The following is a 19,982-nucleotide window of genomic DNA, read 5'->3' as shown; positions in this document are numbered from 1 at the left end:
CCGTGCAATACTGAGACAAGCTCAAGTCCCTACTCATGCATTTGTAGAGGGGCTTTGGAACAGCTGGAGGATATGGAAGAAAACAATAAAAACACAAATAAAACCAACCTGTTCTATGATACCCAGTTACCACTACACATAGGCCAATCAAGAAACCTACTCTGAACTTTGGCTTATTTCTCAGCTTGAGTTTAAAATCAAACTGAAACCTTTCTTCACACTAGGCATGCCTTCAGCTCAGCTATAGAAGTTACTCCCTTTTCACTTCAAGAGCTAAAAGCACATAGACTTTTAACTTTTCTCTGTGTGCGTCTGTATCTTCCACTCATCCCATCCTCCCCCAGATTTTTTCAGTGCAACTCAGCAACTTTCAGCTACTCAAATGCAGCCCTGCAGTATTTTTGGCAGACTAAGATTTCTTGTCATAGCAGACTGACATAAGTTTAAAAAATACAAAGGCTGTTCTGATTTATTATGCATCATTACTACTTGCATTTCAGAATGAAAACACTTTATCAGTCTGATCCAACTTTATAAAGAAATCATAACAAGGCAGTGTAGTATTACAAATTTATTGAGTTTCATCAAAGTAATTTTTCAGCATTGAAAATTTCACACATATAAAACAACTTCTATGCATTAAAACCAAAGTATGGATTATTTTTTTAATTTAAAGCAAGTGCTGTGCTTTTTTAAACATCTCATGAACCAAATTCTTCAGTTATAAAGCTGATAAAAATAATTGATACACCACTAGTTTTTTCTTCAACATGTGAAATTCATTTCTTTGGGAAACAATACTTTTTAAAATCGTATCATGAAAGATACAGACCTGAAAAAGGATAAACAATCATACACAAGGCATAAACGTTACACAGAGTAACTCAGACATTTTATAAAGAGATCTGGAAAAGTACCTAAAATAGTGATATTTATTTAGTATAAAATTTCAATAATAAAATATTGCTCATAATAAATAAGAAAACATGAGTTTTATTAACACTGTTCTCCCTTTAAAGCTCTCTTGGATGTAACAGGATCAGACCTGATCAAAAGTCAAATTTTTATTTTGTCCTCTGTATGAAGGAGGCAGGTTTACAGGCTTCAGGTCATTCTTTGCTAGAAACAATTTTATTATAAACAAAACACAGAATTCATTTCAAGGCTCATGCGTAGTTATGGGAAAAAAAATAATCCCCAGATGTGAATAAACCTTATTACAGCAGATTTTAATACCCAAAATATTTGCCCTTTTTGTTAAACCCAAAGTGGAATAAGACTTCCCACGGATTATGAATACAAAGAGAAAGCTGCCCAAGTTTTCTTAAAAGCTTCTAAATATGGGTGCAGCTGTACTTAATGGTTATCAATGCTGTTAGGGACAGTTTGCTCTAGGGGGATGGAAGTTGTTTCCCTCTATATGGGGACGTTGGATTTGGTCCCTGCTCTTCCCATCTGCAGACAGGGCAGTTTGGAGCAGTTCTTCAGCAGCTGCTCGATGGCGATGTGGCGCACATTGAGCTCGGAGGCCAGGGAGTCCTTCTCCTGGACCTGCTGTGCCAGCTCCTCAAACACATCTGCAACAACAGCACTGGGTCAATGCCCTTGGTCCCTGGATTGACACAGCCTTAGGAAGCAGTGACAAACAACACTGGGGAAGAGGCACAGACATTTAAGTGGGATCATGCACAGGAGCTCTGCTTTTCCTGGTTCCAGCACAGCTTTGTATGCATTGCAAACTGAACAGCATCACTTTGTTTCTAGTTATAGACAACCTGAGCCAAGGTGGATCAGTATAGAATTGAAAACAAAGCTGACTCTGGCCTGTATCAGCAGCAGTGTGGCAGCAGGACCAGGGCAGGGATCATCTCCCTGTGCTGGGCACTGCTGAGGCCACACTTCAGTCCTGTGTTCAGTTTTGGGCCCCTCACAGCAAGGACATGGAGGTGATGGAATGACTGGAGTGTGTCCAACAGAGCTGAGGAAGGCTCTGGAGCACAGGTGTGATGAGGAGCAGCTGAGGGGGCTCAGCCTGGGAAAAAGGAGGCTCAGGGGGGACATTATCATTCTCTACAACTGCCTGACAGGAGGGTGAAGCCAGGTGGGATCAGGCTCTTCTCCCAGGTAACAAGTGACAGGATGAGAGATAATGGTTTAGTTTGCACCAGGCAAAGTTAGACTGGATATTAGGAAACATTTCTTCATGGAAAGGGCTGTCATGCACTGAAACAGGCTGCCCAGGAAGTGGCAGAGTCACCATCCCTGGAGGGATTTAACAGACATGGAGATGTGGGATTTAGGAACCACTTGGTGTTGGGGGGGGACTTATCAGTGCTGGCTTATGGTTGCACTTGATGATCTTAAGGATCATTTTCAACCTTAACAATTCTATGGTTCTAGTAAAATTCTTGAAGAGAATACTGTGCCAGTCTGCAGCACCAAAGCAGATTACATAATGAGAGCACCTAGAAATCTCTCTTTATCACCCATTTCCATGCAAAACAAGAGACATCCATTAAAAACATAACTGACAGAAAGGCAACCAAAATTCCTTTTTTAAAATCACACCTTTTTTTATGACAAAGAACCACAAACCCAAAACAAAGAGTATTGAAAAATTCTCACCCTGGATTTGCTTGAGCAGTTTTTCATTAAGTTGCTTTAACTCTCCTACAGTCATTGTAGCCACTGCAACAATAAAATCTGTTATTACTACTGCCAAAGTCACACAAACATCCCTAAGCAGACTCCTATTTTCTCAAGATTTCTCCTATTTGCATCCTAATAATCAACAGATGTGTGGCAGTAAGTCAGACACAACAGTACTTATCAGTGATTTGGGGAAAATTTGAAAATTCTCTTTTTAATGTTGACACAGACAAGGATTTACTCCATTAGAAAACCCTCTCTTCAATGTCAAAAAGGTGGAAAATCAAGCCCTGAAAACAGTGGCATCCAGAGTCAGAACTGTTGGCACATTTAGATACTATACCCTCCACTGACTGCCAAACATGATTTCCCCAGTGTAACCCAGGAAAGCACATCTGTTTAATTGTGGACAATTATAAAAGGGGACAATTCTGAGCTAAGACCTGCTATGTTTCCCAGCCTGCAAGAAGCAGCTTCCTGACAGAATTTTCAGCATCTGGCTCCCTGTTTTGGTCATCAAGGTTTGTGCTTTATGCATACAGGGATAACTTGCACAGTTTCCACTGAGTGTCTCAGTGACAAATAATGAAGGACAACCCCGGCTTGATATGAAGACCAGCATATAAAAATAGGTTTCCTTCTGTGCTCCTGGTGAGAACTAGAGGATCCTCTGTATCATTCAAAAGCCCTTCTGTATCTCAGGTTGTGTGCATTGATCACCCTCACAGAAGATACACATTAAGCCTCAGAGGAGGGAACTGTGAAGGAGTTCTTCACTGCCCTTGATCAACAGCAGGGAAGCACTGGCCTGCTTCCTGGGGTTCCCTCAACCCTGCAGTGGACACACATGGTGCCATGGCTGCTGCTGAGATGCCCTTGTCACCACGGTGAAAAGTGACAATCTGAACACCACACGGGGTACTGGGCACTGGCACAAGCTTTAAGACCTTGCAATCCTAAAATGCTCTTTTTAAACTTCAGCAAAGCTGTTTCTGCTGCAGCTTAGCAAAGCTCTCATCACATACTTGAGAGAAAAAACGATGCTGCAGCTTTTTTGCCAGAGATTTCTCTGTGCAGAAGGTTTCTACATGGCAAATTTAAAGTCCTGAATTCTGAAAAGATGGGGTTTAGCTACTCACTGGATTATTTGATTATCCTAAGCCTTCCCTTTCAAACTTTCTCACAGCTGGCAGTTGTGGGATGTTAAATTGCTGACAGTACTGCCAAACCAAAGAAGCTGGCAATTGCTACGACTTGGTACTCAAGACATAATCCCAGCTAAGAATAAAACAGATTCACCTTTCTACTCCATCAGTCAGGTAAAATGGTGCTCCTTCCTACCTTCAGCTATCAATAAACCTGAAAAGTCCCTTCTCACACTCTACCACCCTTTAAGCACCATAAAAACCCTGACCAAATGTAATATAGTAATTAACAGCTAAAAATGTCAAGATTTCCCCCCCCCTTTTACACCCTGTGGTAGGATGCTAATTCCCCATTCTTCAGTATTTTCATTAACATTTTGTCATCTGGCAGACAGACTGGTTCACATGTTTCATGTGAGTGTTTTGTGTCAGGACTGTTTCATGGCACATTATTCTGATGCATAAGGGAAAGGGAGAAGGAACAGAGCACTGAATTTAAATGGTAAAATATTATTCTATCCACAGCTGAGGCAAACTCTGAAAAAATAGTGGCCAAGCTATTTACATTTCCATTAATACTGTTTTTCAGTAGACAGCTATGTTGTTAAGACTGAAAGTATTGCAGTAAGAAGGTACCTAATTCTGGCAGTCTAAATTTACATCTAGCATACAAACTTAATCACAGAGCCTCCAAATTAATGTCTTTTAATGGTAAATACTGCAAAATACAAGCAAAAATACCTCAAAGTTGCAGTATGTAGTCAGAAGAAAAAAACTGTTATTGTGCTCAATGCAGATTTAGGTTCCCATCCTGAAATCAAAGACTGGAGATAAATTCCAAGTCACTAACTTCAGTTAGACAACCCCATAAACCAGGTCAAGCCTCCATAATTCCTCTGTTATATGCTGTCCTGATTTATGTAATCCCAATTTATGACTCCAGTGGACAGGTGGTCAAACAGCCCAGTGTATCTGTTTTGATTTATGGCTTTAAGGTTACTAATTCACTACAAATGCAACATGACACATCATGCAGCAGTTAAGTAAAATCCTTTCATAAAGAATGAGAAATGACTCAGCCTTGCAAGGATAGAGTTGTCAATTAGTTAAAAAAAATGTGAGGCTAAAGAAGCCAATTCCAACTTTTTACAGTACCTCTTTCTCTGACTCTTCTGACATTCTGATTCCATTACTACCTTGTTTTTAATCACCTGTTTTTCCCTGGAATATTTTATCAGTGCTTTGGTTTTCTTTCTCAGGTCTTTTGAAATTCAGAAACTGTCTCCAATTACTTTCCTTATCTACAAATGTAGGAGTGGACATACACCAGTTCAGGACCAAGCACTGCCTAAAAAGCAGGATGGTAACAGCACATACCTCTAGGAATCTATTCCTAACACATTTCATGCAGCCTGATTCCAGAGACACTAAAATATCCTAGCTTTCTCTAAAGATTTCTTCTAGTGATCTTCTTAACCGGGAAACTAATTTTCTGTTATTTTCACCATCACCACAGTCATCAAAAGACAGTTCAGGTCTTTTGCTACAGCCTTTAAAAGGACATGATGGCAGAAGGGCCTTCCCAGTTTCCTAAACTCAACAAACACAAGGAAAAAACAAATCCAGTAAAATGCACTGGAAAGTCTGCTACTATTATTTCACAAGTTTGTTCTGCTATATGACCTCTAATTTCCCCTGCTGTTTAGGGCAGGTCTCTGTGAAATGGAATTCAGGGCACTGTGCAAGTTCAATAAGAGAGAGATTTGCAGGAGCTGAGTAACCTCCACCTCCACAAGCAGGGTTGTGCAACTCCCAGGAATGACATATGGAAATTAAATTTTTTGCATAAATTAGGCATGTCCTGCATCACACTGGGTTACAGTTAAGAGTAAAATAAAATAAGAAAGAAAAACAAAAACAAAAACCACCAGCCAAACCATCCTATTTGCTCAGCCAGATAGCTCTTTTTTCCCCCAAAGATTTTACATGCTGGACTTGAGGATGAGAACTAATGCCCTGTGGAGACATGAAGTGGTCAATAGGCATTTGAAAGAATGCCCTTGCTTGCTGGGCTGTGTGTAAAGGGATGTATACTCACGTTCCTCCCTGCTGTGTTGAGGATGCCTCCTATGAACACTGGCAAGTGAATCATCTTCAGCTTTTTCAGCTTTCTGGACCTGGCTGCGGTTGGACCACAAAACGCTGCTGCAGCAGAAGGTAGCACCGAGTCTGAAATCAGTGGATTCTCTTGGTTCCAGCAGAGCCTGTGAGCAGCTTGAGATGCCTCCAGATTTCCCATCTATCCATTTTGCAGAGTATCTAGGTACTGGGGAGTCAAACTGTGGGAGTAATTTTCTATCAGTTTGATGTCTGAAGCTAAAAAGCTGGTGTTGGGATGGTTTTGAGCTTTCAGAATCAGAGTCTAAATCCTTGTTTTGTGCATATTGTATGATCCAGTTAATTTTTTTGCTCAAGATATTTTTTACTTCTGCATAAGGACTTTTAGAGAGCTTTGACCGTGGACAGTCCTGATTTGCTATTAAGTGGAATTTTTCAAAGCAGTCTCTGTGCCCCCTTAAAGATCTTGTATGTAGAAGATCTGACTTTGGTACTCCTGTAAAGACACAACAGAAAGAAGTTCACTTACTGCAAATTGTTTAATATCTTTACTCACAAGCAACCAAGAAAACAAAAACTTGAGTGATGCTTTCCTACTAACAGTCTTATCCCTGAAGCAAACAAGGGCACCTCAGAGTCCAAAATTTGTTAAGTTACCCTCAGGCTTGAGTCCTTGTCAGGCAAAATGTTTTGCACACCATAATCTCTGGAGCAGGACTTCAGTGTGTGCCTCTTGCACGGTGACAGAGATGAAGCCAACTGACAACTCCACACATGCTGCATCCCCCCTACACACAAGTGTATAAGCTGCAGAAGTAAAATAAACCCAACTTGTGTACCAGCAAGTCCTATAGAAGGATCCTGAAGAGCAGTCTGACAGCACTCATACATGCTCCCATCTTCTATGCATAATGTTATAAGCCATCTGCTCAAATACTGCAGGGTGCAGGCTTGTCTCCTTCAAGTGGTCAAACGTAACTCAGATGTCAGTCATGGTTTAGGATTTTGCTCTGGCACAAGCCTGCAGCCTAGCTAGGGAAGCAAGCTCTAATACTGCCAATGCTTGCCAACATTAAACTGTCTTGAAATTCATTTGAGGTGTGCTGGTTTTGGCTGGGATAGAGTTAATTTTTATCCCAGTGTAATATGGGGCTGTGTTTTGGATTTGCACTGCAGTGTTTTCATTATCACTGAGCAGGGCTTACACAGTCAAGGCCCTTTCTGCCTCTCTCACCACCCTGACAGCGAGTGGGCTGGGGGCATGCAAGGAGCTGGGAAAGGACACAGGTGGAACAGCTGATCCCAACTGACCCAAGGGATATTCCACACCAGATGGCATCATGCTCAGTGTAAAAAGCTGGGGGAAGAAGGTGGAAGGGAGGAATGCTTGAAGTGATGGCATTTGTCATCCCAAGTCACCGTTATGCATGACAGAGCCCTGCTCTCCTGGGGATGGCTGAACACCTGCACAACCATGGGAAGCAGTGAATGAATTCCTTATTTTGCTTTGCTTGTATAGGCAGCTTTTGCTCTCCCTTTGAAACTCTCTTTGTCTCAACCCACAAGCTGAAATTCTCTCCCCATCCCACGGGGGTTAAACCATGACATCACACAAGATGGATGTTTATTCTCCTCTTTGCTCATCCTCCCTCAAAGACTGTTCAAATAGCTACAGCAGGTAACTTAAACCTCTAAGTAACAGCTAGTGATTGACAGGTTAAAAAGGAACACAATCTGTGAAGATTTGCAGTTGGTGAGTGAACACAGATGGTATGAGAAATGACTATTCCAGAAAGTTAATAGTGCCCCACTACAAAATTACTTTCTGCAACTTCAGTGGATATTTATTTTTCTTCACCTACACAGTAGATTCAGAATCCAAGTGCAGAATAATAAACAGTTTGCCATTTATCTCAGTACCCCATATATTACTTGGGAGGGTTTCTATAGAATGAAAACCAATTCTGTCTAACAACTTTGTCCCTGCAAATAACAACAACATACCTGTGAACTAAGTATTTAAAACAACAAACAATGTAACTGGATCTCTGAATCTAAGCAACATGAACTAACATGCAGCGATCCTATCTTTTAGCCATTAAAAGTGACTAAAAATAAAAGAAAAACCATGAAATGCAACAGGTAACAAAAGCTGGTAACAGAGACATTAACAGACAGTTAGGACAAAGCTACATGTTACAACAAGTCTCAGTTCTAGTTGATTTACCCTCCTAAATTCTTGTGGTAAAGGGTAATCTCCCCACCCCATACAATTAACAAATGATACAATGTTTTTGTTAAGTTACTGAATCCCACAAAATCCCACACTACTCGCATAACTAATCCGAAAAAGTAAAATTTTTAACATGAAACTGAAAACAAATCCAAGCACTTCATTTTGATTGTCTCACTTGCTGGTATCTGCTGTTTGAAGCTGGAGAGTTCAAACATCTAGAGTAGCCATTACAAATTGTTGATTTTCCACTCTTTGGGCAGCACTGAAATTTAAGTGCATTATTTTCTGGCTGAGTTCCTGAGAGTGCACACAATTTATGGGGCAAAAATATCTAAAAAACTGGAAAATAAAAGAGCAGTGGAATTAATTTTGTTCTTAACATCAGGGGAAAAAGGTAAAGTCATGAAAACAGATGTTCCTTCTGTTCATGAGGTAACTATTAGAAGAAATAAAACTCACATATTAACCAGAGGCAACTTTTAAGGAAGAAATTTTGGAGTAAAGTACACTCCTTACTCCAGAAGTAAGAGTAAGGGGGAACTTTCAGTGGGCAGCCAAGATTCTCACTGCATACCTCAAAATACTTTTCAACCTCTTTCAGCAAACAAATACCAACTTTTCTTAAACTCTGCATAATCTGCTGCCTACTTGCAATGCTATTTTACCTCTATATCTTTACAGAGACTTAAAAAACCCCAACAAACATTTCTACTGAAAACAAGAAAGACAGTCATTTGTTTTCATGACTTACCAGCACCATTTAAATAGAGCAAACCTGCTTAACTGAAGTAGCATGATGGAAACCTTAAGTCTTTAAGCCATCAAGGAAAAGCAAACACTGTCAAGTGAAATGATAAGGCAAATATATTCACAACACTACAAACCCTAGAAAACTAGAGTGATTTCTTAAATGTTACTTGCTTTACCCAAGTGATTCTTCAACATTCTACTTTGGTGCTGCTCATTGTGCTTTCTTTTACTTACAGAAAATAATCAATGGGCTGAAAAACATGTTTTGCACAATTTTCTATACAATAATGCTCAGGAACCCACCTAACAAACACACCTGCACAACACATGACAGAATAGTGATGGTATCACTTATAAAAAGAAATTCCTTGGAGGCTGCTTCATTATTTCAATGAGAATAAATGTTACTTGTTCAGTAGGAGAGGAGCATGAGAACACACAAAATAGCCAGCACACAAATTGTTACACAAAGAAAGAACAAGTGCAGCATGACCTCATGAAGCCTCAACTAAATTATGTCCAAGTCTTAAGCTCAAGGTTATTCAAGTGTTTCCTTCTGATGAATTTATCTTTTAAGAGTTCTGAACATTGCTAACTTCCCCATTCTAAAGGCATGCTGCTCAAAGAGTTCTGTTTTATCTGAACTCAGTAATAGAGTGCCTGAAATGAGCAATTATTACAGAGGAAAAAAAAAACCCTTGCTACTTCAAGAGTTTAAACTTTGCTATTTATATGCCACGCATCAGCCTCAATGTCCCTCTTTCTGAGCACAAGGCAGGTTATTGCAAACCACTTCCAGTATACAAGATCAGAATTTACATCCTACCCCTTCTCTTATTACACTGCAAACCCCCAAAGGGGTCCTATCTAAGGAATCCTGAATAAAGTAAGGAACTGAAAATGTGCACATCCAAAACAGTTTTGCAGAGAACTGCTAACAGACCTGCTTCAGCTTTCACATAACTGGTTTGGATTTTTACTGCAACAATCACACACAAAACTAAAACAACCATCCATCTCTCTTTTGTCCTAAGGTGACAATTAGTCCATTCCTATGCAGAGAACATCAGCCATAACCTTCTGGAAGAGCTGAGCAGGGACAGCAGCTGCTGTGCCAGCACAAACTAACAACCACACACTAGAATTCCAGCCAGTTAGGGCATGGTTCTTTGGAACAAATCCTTCTGTTGTGGGCAATACCATCAGCCTTATGAGGCAGAAAAGATGTCCATTTCTTTTTGGGAAGACTTCATACTCCACTCAGACTACTTGATATTTTTCCCTTCATCACAACTTCAGAAAAAGCTACAATCTGGTGAGCTGGCATGGACCAAGTGACATATAAAAATGATTCAGTTTTATTACTTTATTCAACACTATACACCAACAGATGAATAAAGCATGGCAAGATTTCTGTACAAAACAAGAAGCAGTATGTAATTTTGATAAACAGCTATTTTGAGTTTCGGGGACTTTCACAGGGTTTCAGTTCTGTCTCCACATTTCTGTTTGCTAACATCAACCTCAATCTTTCTTACTTTTTGTCTGGTTCTTCAAATCTGCAATCATAAACCCATCAACTTCCCCTCCCTGCTCCCCCACTTGCAGGTATGTGCATTTGCTCCTTGTCTTACTTACCAAGAACAGGATTGCAGACTATGTCCAAGTGCACCCTAAGTTTCATGTTTATTTTTTCAGAGAAGGAAGAAACCCCTCAAAAAGCAACAAAAAACCCACTCAACAACTGCCCAGAGAAGAAAAGTTTAATCTACAGGGGAAAAAAAACCCCACAAAATTCATTAATACCTAGAAGACCATATCTAACAAACTTAAGACAGCACAGATGCTCTTAGGAAACAAGCTCATGCCAGAGATCATTCCTCAAGTGCACATAATTCACAGGCTGATGCCAAACCTCCAGACAAATCATAAAACAACATAACTGTTTACAATCCATTATTTGTTTCTGATTCTATTAATTCATGTGTCCTAGATGAAACATGAACATATCACTTCACTCAACAATATCTTTGTATATTGACTTGAAGAACAGGACTTCCTACATAAGTGCGTGATGCTTAGGCAAAAAAAAACCAACCTCAACCCAAACCCTGACTTTCAATTTATAAGCTATGCAAGGCAGCCAGTCAACATGACTCCTAATCCACTCCTACAAAGTAATTTTGTAAATGCATGACTAGCAATCAGGCAGTTTAATACACATTTTTGTAACTTCTATTTATTCATAACTGTAAAGTAGCTGAGAGCAGCGAGAATATTTACAAGATAACCAGGTGAGCAATCACATCTCAACAAATTCTACCCCGTATCAAGGCATTTGTACTTGATAGTAAATGAGTTTCCATCATTTTAAGTTTTTTGCTTTCTGGCTCTTTTTAGAGTAAGAAACCTACAAAGACTATTTCTGCCTTTGAACTGATTCACTGAGAACTATGTATAACCCTTCTTCATTATAAAGACAGAGAACTAAAAGTGAAATGTTTGCTCAAGCTGGCTAGAAGAGTTGTCCTATTTGGAGATTATAACAATAATCAACAAATCAACCAATTCAAAAGGAATGTTCTTGAATACCAAAATTATTCCACATCCCTTCACAAATGTTTCCATAGAAAAAAATAATCAGTGATCATTAGCCTGCTTATCTTCAGCAGTGGGGTTTTTTCCATTTGTTTGCTATTCTCTTTAAGGAAAAAAAAAAAAAACAACCAAACTTCATACTTGGTCTTTCAGATCCATCAGTTGGAAATAAAGTTAAAGAATGCTAAGAAGGGGATGTAGGCTTTTTCCAATGTACTCCTGTACACTAATTGTTTTTTTGCAATGGTGAATAGCAGCTGAAGTAGAAAATCCCCCCTGAATCTAAGATGAACTAAAATTAAGAGGAATACTTGGAGACACATGAATAGTCAATAATAAATTTGTACTACGCCATTAGTTACTTAAAGCCTCTTAAAAGAATTTACAAATACTTATGGGTAAGAGTTATACCTGACCATCTCTTCTGCCTCCAGTTTGAGTTAGCTGTGGAGACTATCAGGTCAGTATTTCACAGCCAGTGAAGTGATGCTTCTCAGGCACAATTCACCTCACCAGAAACAGCAAACTCCAGAGAGATTTCTGACAGACACCTCTGCTCTTCTCCTTTAATCCTAAAGTAAGCAAGAACCCTTGCCTTTGGCTGCCCCCGTTCAGAGCCCTGGTCTTCACTGTGTGTTCCCAGATGTTCCAGCTGCTGCTCCCCTCAGCTGTCCACCTCAGGAGCACTCTGTAAACAGGGATGTTCAGCCAGCTCATGGAACAGCTCCCGGACATCTGGTGAGTGTCCACGAGGAACACAAAGGTCAGAGAGCTCCAGTGTGGTTTACCTCGTGTGCAGGGCCAAGACCTGCAGCAGACAGAAAGGCTTCACAAGACATCCAATGCTCATGTCTATCTATTTTAAGCCACTGCTGCATAGGCTGCTAACCAAGAGTGCTGAAAGAGGGGGGTTCCCAGAAAAGCAGATCCCGAGACCTGTTCAAAATGCATGAGACAAAAGCAGCCCACGATAACCTAAGACAACAAGTTATCCACATGTCTAAATGACAAAAGCCTGCTACTCTTCAGCTGTACAATTCTGCCAACATTGAAAAGCAGGATCATTAGAGATGTATATCTCCAGTACATCTGCTTGACAAGATGTAAAGCCAACTGCAATTTTTAAGGGTTTACATGCAATCTCATTTGAGAGTTAAATCTTATGATTTATTAGACTGGCTAGAAGGAAGATGCCAGTGCCATTCATTAACTTCTAAAACAGACACTTTGCAAATACTAGATATTATCTTGTTCATAAATTAAAGTTCTCTCCTCACTTTCATATGATCGTGCCAGTACTTTCCATACATCAAGTGTGCACACAAATCACCTCCCACTTCATTCCTATCAGCTCGTTTGTATTTTAGCACAGAGCAAAAATATCAGACAGAACAGAAATCCAGCTGGCCCCTTACATATATTTTCAAAAATCATGTTCCTTATAAACAAGAAGAATTTGCTACGGTATTAAACAAAGCAATGCACTCTGATGAAAACATTATGCCACATACTTTGTAAGAAAAATCTGTTAAATACACCTAGAAAAGAGTGGAAGTCATAAGTTGGTATTTCTGCAGTCTGGATGATGCCAGGTAACATAAATACTCAATTATCTTGTTTGCATGGACAAACCTCCCAAATTTGCACATTAAGAATGCAAAAATGTTTTTATTGAACCAGCTCCACAGCTTGGCATTATTCAGTGGTATGTGTACAGCACACCATTCAGAGTAAGAATCACGTCCCATCATGTTCAGACTTGAATTTGTAGTTAAGAGTTAATTTCACATGTCCATTCAACTTTGCAGAAATGAGTCATACCCCTGGCCTGCAAATGCTACCTTGAAACAAGTTCTCATCTGGCTAGTCTAAAGGGCAACGATGGAAATTTTTAGCTTTTGTTGCCAGAATAATCTATTTTACTGTTTATCATTTCATTAACACTAAAAAAATAAGGATGTGTAATATTCTGGAACAGAATTAAATCAAACAGTGATTTCTACTTGTTTCAACTATACCTTACAACACATTTTATTTCAGTGAGATATTCTTCTATAGGGTGTAAAAAGGAAAAAACCCCTGAAATCTGAGTGTTTACACGTTTGCAACAACTAAACCCACCCCCTCCTTTTTTTTTTTTTATGAACACAGAATGAGAATATTATACAAGATTTTGTAGACCTTAACAGGAAAAAAGCTATGTGGTAAGACAGACTTATTTATAACATCCTTGTCTCAGCCTGGAGACTCAGATGCAATAGCCTGACGCTGAAATTGCCTCAAAAGCTGAGTCTATCAGCACTTTAGAGGACCATGGAAACCTAACTACTTCAATATAAATCAGGGGAATGGATGCCCAGTACTTACACTGTCTCTTACATTACAGGACCTGGGATGGGAACTGTCATTTGCTATTCAGCTGTTCAGCTGTAAACAGAAATGGAAGTGAGCCAGTTTGCTTGTCAGCCAGCATTCTCCAAGATGTTATTGTAGTTAGCAGCACTGGACAAGCAAAAGAGTTAAAAATCATCTCAAAAAATCACATTTCCCACTTCTATTACCATTTGTCACCATTACAACTCTTGAATGTGAAGAAATGCAGACTTTAAATAATTCTGCATTAAGAAAAACCAGCATAAACCCAGTTAAAGACAGATACACTACGTAAAGTAATGTAAAGGTAAGTCATAATTATTATAGACTTCTAAGTTTGATGTTCAAACAAAACCATTCAAGTATGAACATCCTGAAGCTGGGATTCCATAGGCGTCCAGAGGATCCCAGGACACAGCTGCCTTGTGCAATGCCTTCCCATGGGAAGGAACCTGAACACCTGTAAGCAGCACCACAGGCAGGACCCTCTGGCTGCTGCTGTGTGAGGGGTTGGACACAGGATACACGGTGACACAGAGCCACAGACTGGCTTGGGCTGGAAGGAACCTTAAAGATCATCTCATTCCAGCTCCCTGCCATGGGCAGGGACACCTTCCACTAGAGCAGCGTGCTCAGAACTCCATCCCACCTGTCCTTAAAACACTTCTAGGGATGGAGCATCCACAACTTGGAAATGCTACAACTGGAGTTTCAAAACACCATATTCAGGCAGAGGATTTTGTTTTGTTGACGTATACATTTTACAGACATGTTTTTATACATACACAAGCATGTATTTTTCAGTTTTCATGCATTTCTCCCCATCCTTGATGTATCACTGCAGATTTGTTAGTACTTTATCTCTGCTAGCAGAGTTTGCTTAATCATTTTCTCATATTCTAATGAAATTAAAAAGAAGAACTTTGTTTCCACTAACACACAACACGTGATTTCCTGGCTTATGCAAACCAGTCACAGATGAATTTAAAACATTTCCTGTTTCAATCCACTGATTACTACTGTGACACCTACTCAGAAAAGCAAACAATGCACCGTCTCTGATGCTCGCTTCATCTGCACAAGGCAAACAAAGCCCAACATTAAAGTCCAGCAGATCCTGCCCACCAGGATATTCTAAAGCCCATGTAAAACTTTAAAAACACTGTCCACAATCAGCTTCATTTTTCAAAATGTTTAGTATTTCACACATAAGTACTCTGCATATTTTAAACTTTAAGAAGCACATTAATATTCTGTTGTGTTATATCATCTGACTAAGAACCTTCAGACACAAAAGCTAGTTTGGCAACAGAAGTATTTAGGTGTAGCTTAGTACACTCAGATTCCCTGAGTGTGAATCCTCAAACTAAGTGAGCTGGATGAGCCAGTGCAACAGGAAAAATATACTGCCCTTCGCAGAGACAACACTGCTCTCACCCCTTCCAGACTGAAGACCAGACCTACTAAACTCTGCTGAGCATGTTGCTCCTTCCTTGTTCAAGAAAGACAGATGACATTTAACAGGGTTAAGTTTAAACCTGCATATTGGCTTTAGTTATTCCAAGGCCCATGTTCTCTTTTCTTCTCCCCTTGCTACACTCCTTCAAGTCAGCTTCAGAGAAATAGATCCTATAATCCATATACACCACTCCTGAATAAATTCTGGGACAGACACCATAGCTGATCTCCCAGTTACAGTCAAACCAGCAGTTTCTGTGAATTAACTGAACTTAGTAAGAAGAATAATCACAGTTTATTTCACTAAAATATTAAAAATCTATTATTAGAAAAATCAGGATGGAGACTTGATATCTGAAAAAAACCAAAGGTTTTATGGCACAGTAACTGACTTCCTTAAATAGAAATTCAACAGTTATTTAATCAAGACAGAAGACAGATTAAGCTTTCTGTATAGCAGTATTCTCTATAAAGGACTATAAAAGAAACACCATTTCCCCCCCCAGTTATGTAACATTACCAAGATACTGTAGAAACATAATGAAGGTTACGAATAAACACTCCAGCGTCAGGAAAGTAAGGGCTGAGCAATGTCCTAACACTAATCCAGAAATGAGTCATTATTGGAGATGGGGATGGTCTCCAAGTCCCCCATTTCTAATTCCTCTCTTACTGACCCAAGCCAATCAACAACATCACTATCGAGGCACAGGCAAACCTGTACAGCTGCTGAACTCACAGATGCCAGGAGCTGCAAAGATTCACCATCACTAGATTAGACTGTAATTAAGTGCAGCTAAGTAAATTTTATTTCTGTAGTATTTTGTTCACAGACACTTGAGAAAGTCTGTTTCGAGGGTTCAGCTGCACCAGTTCCCAGCACATGGATTTGCCATGTCCAGGTTTAAGCAGACAGATGCTGCTGGCATGAGAGGAAACAGAATTGTCCTCAGCAGTTTTGTTAATATGATGCCCTGCTAAAAAAAGAGAGCTGGGAAGCCTACTTCCAGAATTTCATACCTAGACTCACAAATCAGAAGTATATTTAGGTCAGAAAAGACCTTCAAGATCATTGAGTCCAACTGCTAACCTAAGACAGCCAAGCCCACTGCTAGCCCTCGCACACCCATCTGTAAAGCTCCTTTCCATCCTGACCCAGCTCCTGGTGCAGACTGCACAGGTCAGGAGAGATGGAAGAGGTGCCACACATTCCAATTAAGTCAGACAGCACTTAACACATGGAAGTTAACAGGGTGCTGCAAACAGTGGGAGTACTCAAGCATCCTGCAAGATGCTGAGCTGTGACTAATACCCTGCCTGCTCTCCAACAGCAGCTATTTCCTGCTTCTCTGAGGGAGCAGTTCCACATGCACATCAACACCAAAAATGAGCAAGCCTGTCTTAGCTGTTGCATGAGTATCTTTTTAGAATTGCCTACTTCACTTCCTGAAATACTTAATATATGTATGGGTTTTAATTGCTGACAGTTTTAAAAATGATGCTACATAAAAAGACAAACTATCAGCGAGATCGACACTCATTTGTAAGTGTGGGATAACACATCTACAGGAGTTGATGCAACTTGCAGCTGATTCTGTTCAACAAGTTTTAATGCATCTGAACTCCATTAAAACATAACCAGGAGGTCAGTATGAAAACATCCAGCATAACATTGTGATTTAGTAAATTACCCAGTTCATGCTGCACCCAGGGCTGCCTAAAGACTTATTTGAGACACATTAAAAAATCAGCCTTTGTCACAAAAAAATACAGGAATGTAGAGATATGTCAAAAGTAGGAGAAGTGTGACCATAGGTATGGTAAAGAGCTGACTCATGCAGTAGTTCAGCTAAAAAGCCTTATAATGACTCTATATAAAAAGTCACTGACACAGCCACTGCCACTTTTAAGCCTCCCCTCCCTATGAGCAGTAACAGTACATCTTTTCAAAGTGGCACACAAAAGACAGACTATCAGAAATTGAGGCATTTTGATGTTAACATGATCAAAGATACGTATACTTTTATTATGCAAAATAAAAGAATTACAATGGCCTATGTAACTTCAGGGAAGCTTTTATCACTATTCTATTCTATGCAGCCTCCATTTAAAATTAGCTGGAAATTCAGAAGATTATGTAAAGGTTTGCACAGATTAAGTCTTTCCTACCACCAAGGCTATTTAGAGCAAAAAATCCCAAACCTATTCCACTTAAAACACATGATCACTTTGGAAAGTCACAGCCATAACAAGCAGCTCTGACAAATCCACAGCTTATCTCAAACAACAGAGCACTGAAACCATCCAGCAATTTTTTAATGTGTTCTATCACTTTCAACACTTTCAAAACAAAACTAGATTAGTAGTGTAATGGAAGCACTTAATTCTCAGTGTGCTGGTATGTTTTCAAAGCCTAGAGAGAGAAACATCCCCTCTCCATATTGAGATACTTCTGAAGTATCCAAGTAGTGGTCAGATTGAAATACACTGCCTCTACTAGCAACAAAAGTCTACTATCTGTTATCAAGAAATGATAACTGAAATGATGGGACTAATCACCTAACACTGTTGAGATCCTCATATTCAACTGCCTCACAGCAACATAAATTACTCTGGGTGCTCATATCTACATATAATTGGCAAAGACCACTCTATGTAAGGGGAAGAAGTTACTTTGCTGCTCCAAAATCAAGCAATTTGACTTCAAAAGGGACAAAGATAATCTATTGCTCATTCATGCATGAACAAAAGCAACAAGATGGGGAAATTCTTTACCAAAACAGGTTTAAAAATTTAAAAATACTATTCTGGAGGCCAAAATGGTTCTACAAGATTAGTCTTTTAAAAGATGGCAAAAATTCCTACTTTACAATCTGCTGACTTTAGGAAGCTTTGATAATGAACCTTGTTTTGCTATATTACACATGGCAACATTATATAGAAACAAAACGAAAATTTGAAATTTCTTTCATAATTTCAAAAAGAAAATATGAAAACAAAAATTCTGTTCCACTAAGTAGATCTAGTGAAAGCAAAGTGACCTGCTTCCAAAAACCCCAAATAGCATGCTATAAAAATTGCAATTTAAGCTTGCTTTATACATAGACCCCTCGAATTATTGAGCAAACCCGCTGAATAAAGGCAGAACGTGATTCAGACCCCAAGTCCAACATCAGAGGTCTAATGCCAGGAGATGGAATAAACACCAGGGCATTTCAGAGGCTCTGCAAAGAGGGGGCTCACCTTCACGTCTGGAGGAGCAGCACCCACCTTTACCAGAAACGAGCTAGAAAACAAACTGATTTAAAACTTCATCTACAGACAGACGTTCCCAAACCCGAACCCGACGGAAGCTTTCGAGGAGCCGTCTGTGCGCCCAGCCCCCGGCCGGGCCGGCCCGGCAAGGCTCCTGCTCCCAACCTCACCTTCGATGTTCAGCTCGAAACAGACGTGGCAGAAGGAGAGCGTTTCCTTCTCGGTGCCCAGCTTGCAGACGCTGCAGATGTTGTCATCGTCCAAGTCGATGCTCACGAACTGTTCCTCGTTCATAGTGCCCTGGGGAGGGGGACGGCGGCGACAAGGGACGGCAGGGTTACCGCGGGAGCCGCCGGGCCGCGCCGCCGAGGGGGAGGGCCCCGCAACGGGGGCGGGCGCGTCCCGGCAAAGTTTTCCCTTTAGAGAAACTGAGGCCAGGCCGCACCGACCGAGATTTCTCCCTTCCCTCGCCCCAAGGCTGCCCCGTCCCGTCCCGTCCCGCTCCCCAGCAACTCCATCACCAGCTCCATCATCGCTGCCCCCTCCCTCCCTTCCTCCCTCCGCGCACTAGCGGCGCGGACGCCCCTCCACCGCCCGTACCGCGATATCCCCGGCTCTGCCCTAACCCCTACCGCTAAACCTACTCTGATCCCGAATCCCGACCCCGATCCCGAATCCCAATCCCGAATCCCGATCCCGAATGCCAGCCCCGTCCCGTCTCACCGCCTCCCGCCCCGGCCGCGCTCCGCTTTGTCCGCCCTCCCGCGCCGCCGCCGCCGGAGCTCTCGGCTCCGGGCACCGCCCGCCGCTTCGGGCCGCCACCACGGCCCGGCGGCACGGGGGGCACCGGGGGGCTCGGACCGCGCCCCGCCGCACCCCAGCGGTTGGAGTCGCCTCGGAGCTGGGCAGCGAAGCGCGAGCAGCCAGGAGCTCCGGTTCTCCCCGGGCCTCCGGGCGGGCAGGGCGGCGCAGAGCGGCCGCGCTCCCCCCGCAGCAGTTGGTCTGCGCCGCGCGGTGGGCGGGCGGCGGGCGGGGCTCCTGTCGCGACTGGGGCTGCCCGGCGTGACTCACCCGGAGCGCGGCTGCACCGGCGACACTGATGCTGAGCGCGCCCGGCAGCCGCGGCGGCTGGGTTGTGTTAGAGGTGGGGGCTAAAAACAAAAAAGGTGCGGTGATGGAATATCGTTCCGATCAGGAAACGATATTAAAACCCGGTCAAGGCTCTGCTGGCGCTCCGAATCACAGATTCTGGGTATGGTTGGAAGGGACCGCAGAGGGTCATTGGTCTCACCTCCCTCCCCAAGCAGGGTCATCCCAGAGCACATGGCACAGCATTGCGCCCAGATACTTCTGGAATATCTCCAGTGAGGGACACTCCACACCCTCTCTGGGCAACCTGT

The 19,982-nt window shown here is 41.5% G+C and overlaps 1 protein-coding gene across 2 annotated transcripts; it reads right to left on the bottom strand.

Moving 5' to 3' along the window:
• Nucleotides 1-556: 556 nt before the first annotated feature.
• On the bottom strand, nucleotides 557-19,539 carry LOC311166419 (protein EURL). 2 transcript variants are annotated; one of them, XM_084226378.1, is made up of 5 exons: nucleotides 19,459-19,539; nucleotides 18,753-18,882; nucleotides 5,893-6,408; nucleotides 2,626-2,688; nucleotides 557-1,577 (listed from the first exon to the last, which is right to left on the bottom strand). In XM_084226378.1, exons 2-5 carry the CDS (start codon nucleotides 18,874-18,876, stop codon nucleotides 1,417-1,419), a joined length of 864 nt encoding a protein of 287 aa, XP_084082504.1. In that variant the 5' UTR covers nucleotides 18,877-18,882; nucleotides 19,459-19,539; the 3' UTR covers nucleotides 557-1,416. The 2 variants fall into 2 exon arrangements, with proteins under 2 accessions (XP_084082504.1, XP_084082505.1); XM_084226379.1 differs by having other exon boundaries at nucleotides 19,306-19,525.
• Nucleotides 19,540-19,982: the final 443 nt, after the last annotated feature.

The sequence above is a fragment of the Fringilla coelebs genome (assembly GCF_963513975.1).
Source record: "Fringilla coelebs genome assembly, chromosome: 2".
NCBI classification, from domain to species: domain Eukaryota; kingdom Metazoa; phylum Chordata; class Aves; order Passeriformes; family Fringillidae; genus Fringilla; species Fringilla coelebs.
Note: the sequence above shows the minus strand (reverse complement) of the source record. Positions and strands in the feature narration are given on the sequence as shown.